Source organism: Leptodactylus fuscus, chromosome 1 (genome assembly GCF_031893055.1).
Source record: "Leptodactylus fuscus isolate aLepFus1 chromosome 1, aLepFus1.hap2, whole genome shotgun sequence".
Taxonomy (NCBI): Eukaryota; Metazoa; Chordata; class Amphibia; order Anura; family Leptodactylidae; genus Leptodactylus; species Leptodactylus fuscus.
The window spans coordinates 258525921-258546290 of NC_134265.1; the positions used below are offsets into that span (position 1 = coordinate 258525921).

A 20370-nucleotide genomic window follows, 5' to 3' on the forward strand; every position below is an offset into this window, starting at 1 on the left:
GTACACAGACAGTTAGTTTAAAAAGTTTTGCCCAGGATTACACACTGAAGATTAGAGGCTAGTCCATCCTGGTTTATAGATTTATACATAAATAGTTACTATATGTCATTGAAGGGTTGTCACTCTAATAATTATGTTCACTGAAGGAGTAACTAAAATATAACTTTTAATAAATACAATTAAAAGGATTTATAAATAACGTAGTCCAAAATAATTGTGTGAGTAGACAGGGCTATTGGTGATATGTCCGTGGTATAGTATAACAACCACTATGATACTATGGCTTCTCTGTCTAAAGGAGTTTACACAAAATCAGAAGCCTGGGATGATTCAGGCTACTGACTCTGGTCGAAACCGCAGTTCCCCTGCCCCAGATGGTAGGACAGGGCATATACCTGAAGTACCCTGTCCTACCATCTGGGGCAGGGGAACTGCATTTACTCGCTACGAAAGAATTTTCATACACTCCTCCTGATGAACAAGGACTAGGGAAACTCGTAGAGGAGAAATGTTAGTTTGTGTGGCAAGGTTCATTTATGCCAACATCCACAGCAGAGAGAGGGTTTAAGAGCTCTGAGTATGCCCAAGCTCCTGGGTAACCTTGCCGCAGAGTCAGTAGCCTGAATCACCCCAGGCTTCTGATTTTGTGTAAACTCCTTTAGTAGCATCTAGGGGTTTTTGTAATGGTGTGAATTGTAGACAGAGAAGCCATAGTATCATAGTGGTTGTTATACTATACCACAGACATATCGCCAATAGCCCTGTCTACTCACACAATTATTTTGGATTGTATTTTAATTGTATTTATTAAAAGTTATGTTTTAGTTACTCCTTCAGTGAACATAAATAGTTACTAGTAGAAGTTAATTGAAGGTAACATTCTTGAAAAGAGTCCTTGAAAGGACTCGTGATCTTCATTTGTAGATACTGGTAGAAGCAAGGTCACATGAATACTGTACATTCATTAACTCAAGGTCAGTGTAAGTTGCCAGGGAGGTGAACATTGCTATCATTAAATATTGGCATGTTATCCAACAGAAGGAATAAAACTAGAAGATGATTAATAGTGTTGAGTACAAAGCAAAGACAATAGGCGGAATGTAAGGGGCTATGTATTATATTCATTATATTGCATTAATATGTTTCAATGGATGTAAGGCCAATAATAACTGGTTATTAGCCACAGCACCTGAATTTCCTGAATAAGACAAATGCAGACAATTGGATAATTGACAGGTAACACACAAGGGGTCGGTCCTAATGATATTTCTATAATCTCTTTATTTAACCCTTTTTATAAAGCTCATGTCACACCATTTATTATTCTCTGTACTTTGTATTCTTCTAATAATATGATTAGTTTAAAACTATATATCATATTTTAGGGGAAAGTATTGGAGTATTGCACTGATATAGGGGCATATATTCTGCTCAATCCATCTTATTTACACAGTGCAAATATGTGATCCTTGTCCTTAAAGGGGTATTCCCACCTCACATACTCATCATTCTTTACTGCTGTAAAATCTTCTTTCTTCCTGGTTTCTTGCATCATTTGGTGGGCGGGGTTTCACATGCAACCTGCCGTTTAGCTCCACCCCCAAATTCCTGTGTAGCTCCGCCCGCCCACATTGGACTATGAAGTACAGGCAGCAGCAACTCCATTCTGTGTTACATACAGAGACTGCCTGTCTCTGCCATAATGAACACAACTGAATTAGCTAACCTGATAACTGGGAGAACAGAAGAAATGAAAGCAGCTCCTCTCCCCTATCTGAGTGCAGGAAGCTAGGTCACGTGGTGTAGACACAGGAATAGCTAGAAACACAGGCTCGCTCCCGTGCACTTAGCCCCTCCCCCCTCCCCCCTGAGAGCAGCAGATACATCACTTGACTCATGAGCAGCTAAGTCAGGGCTATGGCCACAAAAAATTGAATAAAGTAAGATAGTGGACAAACAAAGCAGTTTTGCTGAAGCAATGTATTTAGGAAAAGTCTTACATCCACATTAATAAGCAGTATAGATAGGATCCTTGTGATGGGACAACCCCTTTAAATACACTGTTAAAGAGGCTCTATCATTGGCAAACTCAGCAGACAGTGCATGAAGAGACTTCCGGAGTGCATGGAGAAGGCTAATTAGCATATGAATAAAAACGGTCTCATTCAAAAAGTACTGAAGCAATTTACATACAAAAGGTAGGCGTGGAATAGTCTTTCTAAAGGCTATGCAAGTAAGTGATTAGTTAAAAATGACATTAGTTAAAAATGACTTTTTCCAATGATAGAGCCCCTTTAAGGATCTTTACAGGGACAGATTTCTGTCCAGGGCAAGTGCAGATCAACAAAGTAAAATGTCGATCAGCTCTTGTCTAAAGGACCTTTACCCATCCAATGCAATCTGTATAGGCACAAACATACAGTTTGCTTATTGTTGTCAGCACATCCCTAGTAACTTTTAGGCCCACATGCAAAAATTTCCCATTTTCTATGAACACTTGCTTGCCAAGCTATTGTCGCTTTTTTGTTTAATTCATTTGCATACCTCATGTTGAGAAGGGAACTGGCTGTACATAAAAATGTACCCTTCACCATAAAATATGTGTAATGGAAAGTCTGGTTAAGAAAATTCCTTCACTTCAATGCCTCATATTAGGATACAAGAGATGACAGATCTGAGTATATGGACTCCACACTTGGAAACCTTTACCTCTACTAACTCCAATTATTTGCATCCTTTAATAGGCATTGCTCCACTGATTCTAGAATATTTTCTTTAGCCCCTACAATTCCTGAGCAATCTTGGGCTAGACCAAACCATGTGGTATGAACCTGAGCAGTGACCTGACACTGCCTGCCTTTGAATGGGCACTGTCAGAGTACTTGAAATCATTCCCCCTTGCCTTTTTGTCCCTGAGACTAAACACTTGACAGTAAAGAGCCTAATTAGCATATCAGGCACCCAAACTAACTGCACTGATTGCATAGCTACCAACCGCCCTGCATCCAGCAGGACAGTCCTGATTTTACACTGCTGTCCCGCCATCCCAGATAGCTTATGGTGTGTCCCGCTATGTCCATGAAGTCCTGCTATGCCCCTAAAGTGTTAAAAACCTAGTTGGCTAAAGGACGTTTGGGGAAGTCATGACCATGTGATCAGACTCTTGTGTGAGCGGAGCTATTCTGGATACTACAGGACAATGTGCGCGTTACACCGATACTTCTGGAAGGAGACTAATGGAAGGTAAGGAAGAGAGAAGAGACAGCATGTGTGAGCAAGAGCGGAGAACTGGGGGCCGATGTAGGGGTCAATTAAATTGAAGGCAGATGAAGGGGGGAGTTAAACTGGGGAAGATGAAGGGGGCAATTAAACTGAAGGTAGATAAAGGTGGAAATTAAACTGGCGACAGATAAAGGGGGACATTAAGCTGGTGGCAGATGAAGGGGCAATTAAACTGCAGGCAGATGAAGGGGGTAATTAAACTGAAGGTAGATGAAGGGAAACATTAAACTGGGGGCAGATGAAGGAGGGCATTAAACTGGTGACAGATGAAGAGGGGACATTAAATTGGTGGCAGATGAAGAGGACATTAAACTGGGGAAAAATCAAGGAAAGGACATTAAACTGGGGACGTAGGTGGAGGGTGACATTAAACTGGGGGCAACTGGAGGAGGACATTAAACCGTGGGGGGTAGCTGGAGGGGGACATGTCTGCCTCTAGTTGCTCCCAGTTTAATGGTCCCCTTTAGTTTCTGCCAGTTTAAACTTGGGCACAAGGAGAAGGACTTAATACTGTGGGGCAATTGGAGGGGGACATTATAATTTGTGGACATATAATGTTAGGGTGACTGTAGGAGCATTATACTGTGTGGAGGCACATGGATAAATGGGTGAGAATAGGCGGAGTCAACATAGAAGTGAGTGGAGCTAAATTTGCCGCAGTGCGCATAGTGAGCCGTACATTTTGTTCCTCTTTCTGTCTTTTAAAAGTTCGGGAGGTATGCTGATTGCTTCAGAATGGTGGCATAGTGATGGTCACCATGCTATACTTTATGTAAAAAAATATGCAGCTACAAAATGACTCCTTTACACATAAAAAAGATCTGCATTTCTGGAGAACCCCAATATAATAAAGGGTTTTTAACTTATTTATGTTTTACAACTATTGATAAATTTGCTGGCATCAGTGGCAGTGCTGGCTAAGAGTACTTTACTGACCCAATACTTTATGTATATAGCATTTACATTCTGTCTTGTTGTGGATATCACATTTACTTCTGGGATTAACACGAATTGTAAGTGCCAAGGAAATGCCAGACATGCTAATGAAGATGTGCTAAGTTGCAAATATGTTTGAGTTGTAAAATTATTTGAATAGGTTTCCTTATTTTGTGGATACACTGGAAGATCTATGATATTATTCTTACATAGTCTATCAAATATCCAGTTTATATTAACATTACCCTCTCCAAAATCTGAACCTATAGCACATTCACACTTCTAATTTTGATACAAAGACTACTTTAGATTTTTGAAATGGAGCTTGTATATGCTTCTTCCCAGCACCAGGTATTATCTCTTCATCCAGTATAAGATTTATGCTCAGTGCATTTAGCTATTTATAAAGCAGTTTGCATAATTAAGTCATAAAGCATTTCAGCAGTAAAGAGGACCTTTCACCAACCCCATTTCTTCACATCTGTTAATAAACACTGCTCTGCTGAGTCTGGCACAGTTGGAATTTACTCTCTAGCCACCACTATTACTAAGCAATCAATGCTGGTAGTTTTGGTGCCTGATATATTATTTGGTCTCTGTACTTTTAGTAGGATGTTGTCAGGCAGGAGCAGACAAGGGGTGTGACTCTGAGCTCTGACACTGGCTGCCTCTGATTAGAGCTCTGAGCCACACACCCCTGTCTGACACTGCCCTTTTGACATTACAGAGATTAAATAGCCCATCAGACATCAAAACTAACTGTGGTTGTTGCTTGGGAATGGTGGAGGCTAGAGAATAAAAATCCAACTGTACTGAAATCAGTACAGCAGCGACTATTCACAGATGCTAAGAACTTGATTTGTTGAAGGTGGTGAAAGGTCTACTTTAAGCAATTAAATAAGCAAATCATACAATGAACAAAGACCAAACAATATGTATTAATAAGGATGCGCTTTTTGGCCATTGTTGTTCATTCCTGTGTATGGTAAAATCACAGAAGTACAGCTGATCCACAGTAAAGCATATAGACAGATTTATGTAATTGACTAGCAATCCAGTAGAAAAAAGACATACCACACTGTACAGTATGTGTTTTCTTAATATGGAGGATTATAGGTGACATGTGCCATAGTATGTTTATACAGCCGCATAGGTTGGAGCTGTCCCTTTGAGGTATATCTCAGGAAGTCCTACTGTTGTAGTTACCTGTCACAAGGCTTAGACATAATGTGAACAGCATCTTCGGTACTACCATCCTTTATGATCAACTTTTCAAATTTCTGATGAATTAGCCCCAGGACTTTGTCATGTTGGTTGTGGTTATACCTGTACTTGCCAACTCTCTAAATATGCCCAGGAGACTCCCGGAATCAAGGGTATTGCTAGAGTGCAGGGTGCAGTGGTAACAGTCACTATTGGTCCCTGAGGGGGCACCAAAGGTCCCTCTGCCACATAAAAGCTACCACTATTCTAAATAGCCCAGGGTAGATAGAGGCCCCCCTACAGATTTTGCTTTGGAGGCTAAAGCCTTGAACTTTACAGTGGCTTGCAAAAATATTCCTACCCCTTGAACTTTTTAACATTTTGTCACCTTACAACCCCAAACTTAAATGTATTTTATTGAGATTTTAAGTGATAGACCAACGCAAAGTAGCAGATAATTGTGAAGTGGAACAAAAATGATACATGGTTTTCAACATTTTAGCCAAATAAAAATATGAAAAGCGTGAAATACAAAAGTATTCAGCCCCCTGTACTCTGATACCCCTAAATAAAATCCAGAGCAATCAATTGCCTTTAGAAGTCATTTAATTAGTTAATAGAGTCCAGCAGTGTGTAATTTAGTGGTTTGTTAGAGTATACTAGTGTACAAAAAGCATCATGAAGACAAAGGAACTCAACAGACAAGTCAGAGATAAAGTTACAGAGAAGTTTAAAGCAGGGTTAGGTTATAAAAACATATCCCAAGCTTTGAGCATCCTAGTGTGCACTTTTCTATCCATCATCCAAAAATGGAAAAAGTATTCTACAACTGCAAACCTACCAAGACATGGCCGTCCACCTAAACTGAAGAATGAGCAAGGACAGCACTGGTCAGAGAAGCAGCCAAGAGACCCATGGAGGAGCTGTAGAAATTCAGAGATGCAGTAGGAGAATCTGTCTACATGACAACTATAAACCATGCACTCCATAAATCTGGCCTTTATGGAAGAGCGGCAAGAAGAAAGCCATGTAGGGGACACAGCAAACGTGGAAGAAGTTGCTCTGATTAGATGAGACCAAAGTTAAACTATTTGGCCTAAATGCAAACGCAATGTGGGGCAGAAAAGTGTCACTGCTCATCACCCTGTACACACCATCCCCACTGTGACACATGGTGGTGGCAGTATCATGCTGTGGAGAGGCTTTTCTTCAGCAGGGACCGGATAGCTGGTCAGAGTTTATGGGAAGATGGATGGAGCTAAATACAGGACAATCCTGGAAAAAAAAACTGTATGAGACTGCAAAAGACTTGAGATTGGGAAGGAGATTCACCTTCCAGCAAGACAATGACCCTAAACATACAGCCAGAGCTATAATGGAATGGTTTAGATCAAAGAATATTCATGTATTAGAATGGACCAGTCAAAGTCCAGACCTAAATCCCATTAAGCATCTGTGGCAAGACATAAATTTGCTGTTCACAGACGCTCTCCGTCCAATATGGCTGAGCTTGAGCTATTTTGCAAAAGAAGAATGGGCAAAAATCTCAGTCTCTAGATGGGCAAAGCTGGTAGAAACAGACCCCAAAAGACTTTCAGCTGTAATTGCAGTGACTGGTGACTCTACAAAGTATTGATATAGGGGAATGAATACTTTGCACGTCACACTTTTCAGATTTTTGATTAATATTATGAAGACCACGTATCTTTTTCCTTCCACTTCACAATTATCTGATTCTTTATGTTGGTCTATCACTTAAAATCTCATTAAAATACATTTAAGTTTGTGGTTGTAAGGTGACAAAATGTGAAAAAGTTCAAAGGATATGAATATTTTTGCAAGGCACTGTACCTCTGCTTTGAAGAGTTGAGATATCTCCCAGATGACTCATATATACAATATATACCCCTACAATCCTGCATTTGTGTCTACTATCAGCCACTGCCATAGTCAGTGCTGGAGAAGGAAAACATCTTATGTGACACACTTAGGACACAACCATAGACAGAGGCATGGATTGAAGCTTCTGGGCTTTGTACATTTTACCATTTAAAATAGCAGCATATTTTAAGTGTCCGTCCCCCACCCCACCCTCCCAGGTTTAAGGCCAGTAGTGACTTCTGCAGCTGCGTCCCCTATATCTACACCTCTGGAAATCTGAAAAGAGATCAAATAAGTTTAATCAGCCTTAATGTGGTGAGGCTAACCTATGGGCCCCTTGCCTTATAGGCCAGATGGTAGCTAAAACTACTGTGACTTCAATATTGATACCACTGCTTATCGGCTCCATAATGCCCCTGGGCCAGGGTGCAACTACATACTCTGGACTCACTCAAGTTACAACCCTGGATTCTACACTATTTAGAAAATTACGGGGAAAGTGATAAAACAAAACCTGAAAACACATTTTCTGATTACATCTTTCTATAGTTATTCTCTATGTTCTACTTTATCTAGTAGTAGCCTAAAGCTAAAGAGTACACCTAGACTTTCTAGGCTACAAGTGATGAGCCCACAGAGCAGGTACCGGCTGTGTTATATAGCTGACAGCCACACACATGTCCTTTATCTTCGATAACCCCAGTTATGGACATTTAACGCCTCACTGTCCTACCAGTCCCACTACAGTAAGATTCTTATTAAAGGGGTTTTCCAAAACTAAGATATTGATGGCTTGTATTTAAGCTAATCCTAAGGTCATCAAAATTTTAGTCCAGGAAAACCCCTTTAAGTCTTGGCTCTGGCCATCTCAGAAGGTGGTTAAACTTTGCTGGACTTGTTTTCCATTGTAATGCATTCCTACTCCCTTGACTATAGTGATTATGAAGAAATGTTTACATTACTCGGTGCATTCCTACGCAAAGTCATTTTTGGCAAAAGTGCAATCTTTTTGCAAAGAATATCAAATTAATCCATATGTAAATTGTCTGCACCCGGGACAAGGCTGCACCTTCTACATCACCTGTGGTCACCACCCAGCTCTGACTAATATATAGAATGACAAGTCTGGGTGTATAGCACCTACTGGTGAAAATGGGTGTTCTGACAGTTGTGGCCAAGCACCATTTATAACAAAAAAAGTCCATCATAGTAACAATGTGAGTCACAAAAATAAAATTATCTAATACCATATTTTGTACATGGTACCTGTAATTTTTTTAATAGGCTTTTGACTTAGTGGTAGTGACTTTTTCATTCTTTCACCACCTTATCCCTACCATGAAGCTGTCTACGGCGTTAACCCTAAAGACAAAGATGAAAGTCAATCCAAGTAGACTATCTGTCAGCTGTTACTCACATTCATTCCATTACAGCAGTTGTTCATCTGAAAATAGATCTGGGAGCGACAACTACAAAAGGCTTAGCTACTGAGGAAGCACGATATTCTTGCAGATTATTTATGGCTGTTGATATGGTGACAACATTCATTATGTTACATTTTAGATATACATTTTATACTCATTTTTACCCGTTCCTTGAATCTCCCTCATAATGGCTGAGGCTTGTGCACGTCTTTCTTTTTGTAGGTCAGTGTGTGATAACATTGTCTTCTTCACACTGGTTACTACGAGCTGAAAAAAAATAATAAACAACATAAACATGAATCATAGACGGAAAATATTACACAATAAAATAACATATTCTGTATGTGTCATTGTAAAGCAAATAACTTAGCAATCAAGATACTTGACCCTGAAAGTACTTTCTAGCAAATGCTAATTCATGCAGCAGTCTTACATCTACTAAATACTAAAACTATATCCCTAACTTATACATAAAATATGTCCCCATACTGTGCTGTACATGCACTATAGGGACAGCTTGATAATGACTGCTCCTGGTAGATGCAGTTTTGCCCTATACCCTTTCCTCATGGGCGGTGTTAATTTGGCCCACTCCCAGGGGTGTAGCTATGGGGAGTGCAGAGGAAGCTATTGCTACTGAGCCCTGAAGCCCGAGGGGCCGAAAGGCTTCTCTACAATATAAAAAGACTACAATATTACAGATAGCATGTAGTAAGTGGGTGCCCCATTACAAATTTTCATTGGGTCCCAGGATATTTAAGTTACTGCACTACCTTCTCCTTAAGCTGTATTTGTAAATGTAGGAGGAAAAAATTATCAAAAGGTCATACTTGGCACAATACAAAAAGATGTAAGAGTCACCGCGCTTCACCAAGTCCTGGATTTGTTTTTTTGGGAAACAATAACTGTCACATATGCATCTTTGTGCATTAAGAAGACTGAGTAAAAGTGGTAGCGTCAACCGGTACACGACATAGGGTCGAATGGATATACACAGGTAAGTATTGGAATTGATCCAACAGAGGTCCAGATCCGCGCTCACTCGGGAGTGAATGATGTTCAGTGATTTGATGTATTTTCAACAAACAATTTATTATACCAAGATAACGCATTTCGGGGTAATGGAGTCAGACAACACACTCCACCCACTCCACTCCACACTTTTGCCGAGTGACATGCCTCGGCAAAAGAAACAAAGATCTGATGAAGGGGTGGAGTGTGTTGTCTGACTCCATTACCCTGAAACGCGTTATCTTGTTATAATAAATTGGTGAAAATCAAATCACTGAACATCATTCACTCCCGAGTGAGCGCGGAACTGGACCTCTGTTGGATCAGTTCCAATACTTACCTGTTTGAAAGGACATACTTGTCATTCTCTCATATAAGTGATGGGATGAACTATAGTTTCTGTAAGTACAAGCCTCTTGTGTCCAGTACTGGGGGATATATTATGGGACCCGGGTAGGAATGGTACCCTCTCTATTTATGACCCATAGTTTAATTACTCCTTTTAAAAATTGTATCAATGCACACATAATAATTTACTTTGGTATTTAGAGGTTTTCTGGATTCAGTTTGTAAGGCAAGTGAGTAGAGTGATTTCCAGAATGTAAACAATAAGTGGAGCCGGAGTACTGGCAATTTGTGGGTGTTGGACTCTTGCAGCTCTAATATTGATGTCCGATCTTAAGGATACACCATCATTACTATTGTGTTTCTCTGAAAATAAGACAGGGTCTTATATTATTTTTATCTCTGAAAAAAGTGCTAGGACTTATTTTCGGAGTAAGTCTTATTTTTCAGGCACCAGAACGAATCAGAATCTTTTCTGATTCTCTTTGGACAAATTTTGTAAAATGGTAAGAGTTAGTAACTTACATTCACAATTGATGGTGCAGGGTCAGTAGCTCTTAAGCAAACATACTGGCACTCTCTCTCTCTCTAAACACTTTGTGTGACAGTGGCCCGTGCCCTCTCTATCTCCTCCCCTTTATACTAAGGGGGAGGTGCTGTAGTGGAGCGGCTACATTTGTGGCTCCTGATATTTGGTCACATAGGTATCCAAATCCACAGTATAGTAGTGGCTGGGAGGCGGGAACCAGGAGGTAGTACTAGGAAAGGGGACTTGGGAGGCAGGAGGCACAACTCGGTAGTGAGTAAGCAGATTTTGCCCTGCTGTCGCGGGAGGTAGCAGGGCACTTGTTTAGGATGGTTTGGAGCCTATTCTCTGTCTCATCGATAACGTCACATGACATTCCCTAGTGCTGGAGGCGCTGACTATATTTAGGGCTTATTTCTGGAGTAGGGCTTATATTTCAAGCCTACTCCAAAAACCCTAAAAATTATTTTTGGAGTAGGGTTTAATGTAGGAGAAACAGGATAGAAACCAAATAACTACGGTTGAGCCGATCTTAACTTTTCAGGATCGATTTTGAAATCCGATTTCCGATCATTTTTCATTCGAACCCGATCTTGATCCCAATTCCAATCCCAATGCAAGTCAATGGGATTTTTTTACTAATCGGAGATTGGATTTTAAAAACAATCCTATTCACTATACAGCATGGAATCTATCAATTGAACGCTTTAATTGTTAGAATCCACGCTGTGTAGTGATTTTTTTTAATCACTAAGTAGCCAGAGGATTTTTTTTTAATCCTCTGGCTACTTAGTCCCTCCTGGTGTCCACTTACCTTCAGAGATGGCTGGTCCGGTGCCCGGTGTTCTCGTTCTTTTTCGCCTCGCTGCTCCCGCCTCCCAGAATGAGCGGAGCGTATACTCAGTGTGAAGGCTAACATTGTTAGCTTTTCCCACAATGCTTTGCCAGTAGCAAAGCATTGTGGGAAATAATCACCGATCTCGATCCCACCTAAAAAGATCGTGTTCGGAATTCCAATCGCGATCGTGAAATTTTCTCGATCGCCGATCGGAATCCGATCTTTTCCGAACACGATCGCTCAACCCTACAGATAACCCCTTTAAACCCACATTTTTTGTTTCAGTAATTGCTGTGAACTCAAATACAACTTTGGTCCCAGCAAATAGCTGTGCAGAGGAAAAGAAGCAATGGTGACTGAGGGGGTGCGGGGTAGACGGGCCTTTAGAGCTCTTCAGCAGAAGCTGTTCCTGCTACATCTGCCTCTGCTATAGCTATGCCTACATTATAGCCTGGTATATGAGTGCAACTATACAGGACAAATATACAATGTCATATAAAGCTCAAGGACATAAAAGATATAAGAAACTCACTATGAATTCATGCTTTCGAATATAGATTGCTCAAAAAAATAAAGGGAACACTTAGGGTAAGTTCAGATGGAGATTTTTGGTCCGGAACGTGAGGCGGAGGCTGCCTCAGGTTCCGTACCAAAAGCTAGGTAGCCGCTACTGAAAGCCGGTGCACTGCATCGGCATCCAGCCGCGCACTCCGCTCCGGATTAGGCCCAATGAATGGGCCTAGTCTGGAGGAAGGAGTGTCTACAGGTCGAATTGCAAGGCGGATACGGCCTCAAAATCCTAACCAAAAATCTCCGTGTGAACTTACCCTTAAGCAACGCAATGTAACTCCAAGCAACACTGATTGACAATCAATTTCACATGCTGTTGTGCAAATGGAATAGACTACAGATGGAAATTATTGGCAATTATCGAGACTCACTCAATAAAGGAGTGGTTCTGCAGGTGGGGACCACAGACCACATCTCAGTACCAATGCTTTCTCGCTATTGTTTTGGTCACTTTTGAATGTTGGTTGTGCTTTCACACTCGTGGTAGCATGAGACGGACTCTACAACCCACACAAGTGGCTCAGGTAGTGCAGCTCATCCAGGATGGTACATCAATGCGAGCTGTGGCAAGAAGGTTTTCTGTGTCTGTCAGCGTAGTGTCCAGAGGCTGGAGGCGCTAACAGGAGACAGGCCAGTACACCAGGAGACGTGGAGGGGTCCGTAGGTGGGAAACAACCCAACAGCAGGACCACTACCTCCGCCTTTGTGCAAGGAGGAAGAGGAGAAGCACTGCCAGAGCCCTGCAAAATGATCTCCAGCAGGCCACAAATGTGCATGTGTCTACACAAATGGTTAGAAACCGACTCCATGAGGATGGTATAAGGGCCCGACATCCACAGTTGGGGGTTCTGCTCACAGCCCAACACCGTGTAGGATGCTTGGCATTTGCCACAAAACACCAGGATTAGCAACTACGCCACTGGCGCCCTGTGCTCTTCACAGATGAAAGCAGGCTCACACTGAGCACATGTGACAGACGTGATAGAGTCTGGAGACGCCATGGAAAGCGGTCTGCTGCCTGCAACATCCTTCAACATGACCAATTTGGCAGTGGGTCAGTAATGGTAATATCTTGCTCCATCCCCAACGTTGCACCTCAAACTGTCCAGAAGTTGGCAGATGCTTTATTCCAGGACTGAGAGGAGATCCCTCAGGAGACCATCCGCAACCTCATCAGGAGCATGCCCAGGCGTTGTAGGGAGGTCATACAGGCATGTGGAGGCCACACACACTACTGAGCCTCATTTAGACATGTTTTAAGTACATTACATCAAAGTTGGATCAGCCTGTAGTGTGTTTTTCCATTTTATTTTATTTTATTTTATTTTTTTTATTTTTTTTTTTTGGGGGGGGGGGTGTGACTCCAAATCCAGGATTCCATTGGTTAATAAATTTGATTTGCATTGATGATTTTTGTGTGATTTTGTTGTCATCACATTCAACTTTGTACACAACAAAGTATTCAATGAGAATATTTCATTCATTCAAACCTAGGATGTATTATTTGAGTGTTCCCTATATTTTTTTGAGCTGTGTACTTTCTATCGGAAATGCTTAAATTGTACATATTACAGATGCCATGATTACTGAAAAAAATTTGGATGATACTAAAGGTATCCAGAGAAACAATATGGCCCCTGTAAATGCAGCTGTGTAACACTCAGAGGTTTACAAGCTACAGTAGGTTTTTCACACCATTATCTCCCACTGAAAATGAGGCCGAAGGCAGCGAGCAGGAAAATGTGCCTTTAAACAATAGTTTTCAATAAATAATAGTGCACATCTGTCCACATGTTACCATCTAAATAATACCGACTCCCCCAGGACTGCAGATGTTCAGGAAATGAGTGTGGCAAAATTTTAGACAAAACTAGAAATTGTAGAGGAATTTAATTCTCCTATGAACATGACTTGACACTGTACTAATTATATTCAGATCGCTTCTAACATTATATAAGATGGGTTCATGATGTAAATATTTCCTAACAATAATAAGTAATATGGTAATAGTAAGTAATACAACAATTCTCATGTACGTAATTATATACATTATCGCAATGACTCACAAACAAATGGGAAGTGTGGCCTGTCTTTTTTACCACTATCTATTCATTGCCTGTTCAGAATTATGCACGCTTAATATATGATATATGATTTCTATGCACCTGCTAGGCTAACTTTATATTGTTTATAGATGAAATGTTACCACAGAACTTATGGCCAAATACATGTAACTTCATGGTTATACAGTCACATCATTCTGACATACACTACCCATACCACGACATACAGCTGTATTGAAAAGTGCAGTCACATACATGTTTCAATACAGCAGGATGTGGAAATCAGATTTATCCCAGTCAAAAATATAAAAAAGGACAAGGCAGCATATGTTTGACCATTGGCCTATGGTAGGGTATAGATTAAATACAGATTAGGAGAATGTCCTGTTGTATACAGTGCACCACTGACATGATGGTATTCATGCTGTAGATGAATAAAAATGAATTTTTAAATTGAAATAAAAAAAAAAAAAAAATAGTCTTTAGAGAGCTTAAAAAGATATGCTGAGATTCAGCATTGCATGGGTTACTGTTACTTGTTTCCCTGTAGTGATATGTTCTGTATGAGGCTGATGTTTCAATTGTTATCATATCATGTGTTACAAGGCTTTTGCACATTGCGAGAAGATGCTTTTGTATTTCTGTTCTAACAAACATGAGTCACACATTACATTTGTGCAGCCTCTGGAAAATAACAGCTGAATCCAATATAGTGACAAAAATACAAAGCAAAAACTGTGGGAGTCGATCATTGTGATATTATGCATCATGAAGTATGATAATACATATAATGCATGTGTGTTTGTTTGTATGTATGTGTGGTGTATGTGTATGTACGAGTGTTGTATGTATGTATGTATGGTGTGTATGTGTGTGTGGTGTTTGTATGGTGTATGTATGTATGGTGTATGTGTATGTATGTATGGTGTATGTATGTGTGTTGTACAGTATGTGTATGTATGTATGTGTATGGTGTATGTCTATCTATGTGTGGTGTGTGTATGTATGTATGTTGTTTGTATGTATGTATGTATGGTGTAGGTATGTATGTATGGTGTATGTGTATCTTTTTTTTTTTTTTTTTTTTTTTTTTTTTTTTAAATGTAGATTGTGAGACCAACATAGAGCTCACAATGTACATTTTTCCCTATCAGTATGTCTTTTTGGAATATGGGATGGAAGTCCATGCAAACACGGGGAGAACATACAAACTCCATGCAGATGGTTTTATGCCCATGGCGGGATTTGAACACCAGGACTCCAGCGCTGCAAGGCTGCAGTGCTAACCACTGTGCCACCGTGTGGCCCCTGGTGTATGTGTATCTATGTGTGGTGTATGTTGTATGTATGTGTGGTGTATGTGTATGTATGTGTGGTGTATGTATGTATGGTGTATGTATGTGTGGTGTATGTATGTATGTATGGTGTATGTGTATGTATGTGTGGTGTATGTATGTATGTATGGTGTATCTATGTGTGGTGTATGTATGTATGTATGTATGGTGTATGTGTATGTATGTGTGGTGTATGTATGTATGGTGTATGTATGTGTGGTGTATGTATGTATGTATGTATGTATGGTGTATGTGTATGTATGCTTGTAACGTTCTCTAATCTCAATGCTAGTCTAATCAGTGAATAAATGTCTTATAAAACATAGAGCAGGCAGTGAGGGGTTAATTTGTTAATTCTAGCTCTGGAATAAACTATAAACATCTTATTTGCAATCCGCCAAAACCAAAGTATTTTGCTACTTTACTTTATCACGTGACTTTTAGCATTTCATAAATAGAACCTGGTATTCCTATTTAGAGCAAGTAACAAAAGTAGTTGCTTAGCAACATAATCTTCATAACTGGCCGAGTTCTTTACAACTTATATAAACCATCAAAATTGCGCAGGTCTGCCCGCCATGCAAATTCACCGAGATTAAGACAGCTTTGTTTCTATCTAAAGCACAAATCTATGATGGGAATACATAAATAATGTCACGTGTTCCTTTATGGGGCAATTATACAAGTGTCTAACAAAATGATACCGAGATTAAGAGATTTGTAGGAAAATGATGATGGTTCTGACTATGACGACAATACTTCTGCTATAGCAAGACATCACAATGTAGTGGAGGGTCTCTGGTCTCTTTTATGTAATGGAGGGTTAAAATAGATTTGTTGTTATATATTTCACCGACCTTCAAAGGTTTTTCTGCTTCTTAAAACTGAGCTTTACCAACTTCTCCATTACCAAGTAGCAGGAATAGGAAGAGTTTAGAGACTATGCAGAATAAAGGAACAGGTGACAATATGTACAAGTACATGCTATGGCCATAGTCCTTACCTGTGCCGCACTGATGGGACCCAAGCAGGCAGATTGAATGGATCTCTTCTACTGTGCTACAAGTGTGAATGACCTTCCTACTCCGGGACAGACTTTCCATGCATAGTAACTGGTATGGAGGCAAATCGGGGGTCTCAAGCACTCTCCGCAGCCTGGCATCTCAGTGACATCAGCTGGCTAAATATAGATTCAACACTCCTAGCTCTTATAGCTTTTAAACTTAGCATGAATGAAAACTCAACTTACAATGTATTTCTGTCTTTTATTCATTTGATATCATTTGCTGAAATTGATAGGAGTGATGGGGACACAATCTTACGCCCCATGGGTAACAGGAAAGATCAGAGTGTTTTTCTGTAATAGACTGGTGGCACTGTGCTAGAACAATGTGCTGTGGTGTCACATGGTATTTCTCACTTTGGAGGTCATCTGTCAAATCTTTTTTTCTTGTAATATGAACTGCACTTGTGCGCTTGGCAATGCCTTCTGCTCTGTAGTCTGTAAATAATCCTGCAAAATGCCAATGTGCTGGAGATTATTTCTTTCAATGAAACTAGCAATGCTTTAAACCTAGGGGTACATTCACACTCAGCAGTTTTGTTCTAGACAGTCTGCGACTGAAAATGTATTCTGTATATCTGAATGGCATTGTTTCTCATGCATGGATCTTACAAAGCCCGTTTAGATGTATATTATGAATTATGAAATGCTCAAATCTGTAATGTTTCTGTAAGCGTGCACTTTCAGTCATTCCAGTAATAACAAATTGGGGGCACTTTAAAGGGGTTGTCCAACTTCTTTTGATTAAAGACTTGTCCTCAAGATAGGACATCAATAAAAGATCAATAGGGCTCAGCCACCTGGGACCCCCTTAGATCAGCTGTTCTTGTGAATTTGATACAAACACCATGACATTATACTGTTTACATCGCACCATCCGTTTTCATGCAATACCGTAATTGTATGGCCAGCATGAAAAAGAGAGCACCCAATGTACAACAGTATATTGTTCAATATGAACAGTGAACAGTGACCCCCGGAAGAAGGCCGGTCATACGGCCGAAACGCGCGTCGGGCTAGGACTCCCCACAGCTACGGGCTCCTGCGGATCACTTTATTATGGGTAAGGGATTTATGTTCTTCCCCTCAGGCATGTCTGTTGGGCTTTCTGCCAATCTATGTTGAGGATTAACTTTTCATGTCTCTTTACTATTGAGTTTATTCAGATATGCCATGTAAGGGTATGGATGAACATGTATAGCATTTACTTTGCATGATTTACTGGGTCTCCCCTACCCCCTGGTATATATTTTTTCTGTGAGTATATATTTTTTCTCTCCTCCCTTATACTGCATATACTTACATACTTTAGGAGGGAGATGATGTACACCTAGATATGTATGTGTGCCCATTTTGCCATGTGGGTAACAGATAGTTTCTTAGTGTCATTGTGTATTTCTACTCCAGTGGTCTGACAGTGTTACACCCGTATCTGTGGGTTGTCCTTTTCGTTTGAATTATTGGTGTTCTATGTGTCTTTATATGTGTATATAACTTTTTATTAATGATAATAAAGTATGTCATTTTATAACACTTTTTGTGTATGTTGAATACTTCATACCTTTTTTTGGGATTATTTATATCCTGAATCGTTTGTCTCTATTTGTGAAAGTTGAAGTGCTTATGTTTCCAATATGGACACCCCAAGTGAGGATTTTGAACATAAAGTAAACTGAAATCCAGCTGGAGTTTGGGAGAAGGGCATAGAGGGGGCTTGCTGCATTGTAACAGAGCACTTGAGAAGTGCTGCCCACTTGGCTAGGGACCTCTGGTGCCTACTGGCAAATATGGTCCTCTTTCCTGTGTATAAATACGTCTTAAGAAAATTCGGAGTTCCAGACTGATACAAGTATTCTGCATGCACCTTGCTCTATTTTCATGTACTTGTTATTTTTATCAACACCAACCAATTACCACATAACAATCGTGTCTACATCCTGCAATAAAAGATCATATGTCTGACTTAAATGTAAAATATATTATTATAGGCCAATTGAGACCTCACAGATCAATATTTTTATATATATATTTCGATCAGCATCATTTATTACCTTGTAGTTAATACATGACTTATTACACCCTCCTATAGATATGTACAGGCCAGATCAGCTTTTCACCTATATCGGTCATGTTATTAACACATAGCAGTTTGTTACGTTCTCTGCTGCCCCCAATAATGCTGTAAATGTTTGCTTGTTAACCTAAAATGAAATAAAAAATGTCTTAAAAAGTAGCGGATTGTCTGAAGTATGAAGTTTTTTAATAACTCATTTAGTTGTATTAACAGATACGGGTACTGTGCAACAAAGAGGGAAAGGAGTATTTGAAAGAAGAACCCCGATATACATTAAGATGTGTTAAGGTGTTCCCAGCGCCGCACCTCCCATGAGGCGACCTGAAGCGAGCGCTTCAGGCGGCGCTATGTCAGGACCCCAGGGAGGGCGGCATTTTTGATTATTTAAGCCAGTCCAGGACCAGCGCTGCACCTCCCATGAGGTGACCTGAAGCGAGCGCTTCAGCCTGCGCTATGTCAGGACCCCAGGGAGGGCGGCATTTTTGATTATCTAAGCCAGTCCAGGACAAGCTGTCCTGGACTGGCTTAGCACCGAGCGGTGGTTTGGGGAGGCCACTGGAGCAGCGCTGCTCCAGCAGCCTCCCCTCATGCTCAGGCAGAGAGCAGGTCTTCTCCGTGCCTGGAGAACGGCGCTAAGCCCCACCCCTTCGCTCCACCACGCCCCCTTCGCTCCACCACGCCCCTTTGCTCCGCCCCCTCCTCCGGGGGGAGGGGGGCTTTCTGTAGTTCGCCTCGGGCGGCGAAAGGGGTAGGTTCACCCCTGGGTGTTCCTCTTCTGCCTTGTACTGATTTTCATAGGTGACAATAGAGATTGCAAAAAATGTACATACATCCTCCAGAATTAGTCCTACAGTAGGTGTCAGTGAAGTTCTAGTGTGCAGTTATGATAGGCCCGGTTCACATTTGCGTATGGGCTATTTCATTCACCTATCCACATGAAATATGCGAAGAGAAAAGTCAGAGTGGAAACCACACGGACCCCATTAAAGTCTATGGAGCCTGTGGGTTTCCTTATGTAACCGCATAGGTTTCCTTTAGGGGGGTCCCCAAGCGGATTTCCTGAATGAACGCAGATGTGAACCGGACCTTACTCTATCATTATTTACCAACATCAGGAGGCTCAGGATAAACAGTTAATTTTTTTTTTTTTTTTTTAAACTGGACATAAAATGACTGGAAAAATCTGTTCCTGCTGTTTAAGCCATTCTGGATTATATTCCATGATAATGCCAGTGTAAAGGTGTCCCTTACATCAGCTGTCCATGCAAAGACTAGCCCCATAACATTGTGCTGTTCTGTACATAAAGTGGGACTAGTACATGCTGCAGTGCAGGCATTTAAAGGGACATAAGCTTCATTAATGAATAATCCCATATAACCGCGACTGAACTATTCTAACAAGAGGGAGCATACACAAAATGTACTTATTAAACCTAATGAAGGTGAAGTATAGAAAACTGCTGCCATTCCTATAATAATGTACAACTATTCTCAGCTTCTAGTGAATATATTGTGTAACCTTAGATTTGCTTCCCTATTCCCTTTCTTGGTTTTACTGGCATTTTTCTGCTGTCTGCTAAACTGTTGACCTTCCTGAATAAAAATAATGAATATGTATTTGTGAACGCTATGGGTGGTTTTGCTTAAAGGTATTTCTGAAAGCAAATATGAAGGATCTTTTCTACAATCTGGTATTATTTTAGTATAAAATCATGCTGTAATAGCGAGTCCTTAGCTCATACAAAATGTTTGTGTATATTGTATCATGTTGACTTTTGCCTCATTTCTTATCCTCGACCTCCTAGGGGGACATGGCTCAT

The 20370-nt window shown here is 40.5% G+C and overlaps 1 protein-coding gene across 1 annotated transcript in view; it reads right to left on the reverse strand.

Moving 5' to 3' along the window:
• Nucleotides 1-16511, reverse strand: part of MYOZ2 (myozenin 2) — a 74183-nt gene extending 57672 nt beyond the window's left edge. The window contains exons 1-2 of the mRNA XM_075286288.1: nucleotides 16417-16511; nucleotides 8891-8993 (exon numbers count right to left, since the gene is read on the reverse strand). Coding sequence (XP_075142389.1) covers nucleotides 8891-8966 — 76 coding nt within the window. The 5' untranslated portion in view covers nucleotides 8967-8993; nucleotides 16417-16511. The remainder of the gene's footprint in view (nucleotides 1-8890; nucleotides 8994-16416) is intronic.
• Between the last annotated feature and the right edge of the window lie 3859 nt (nucleotides 16512-20370).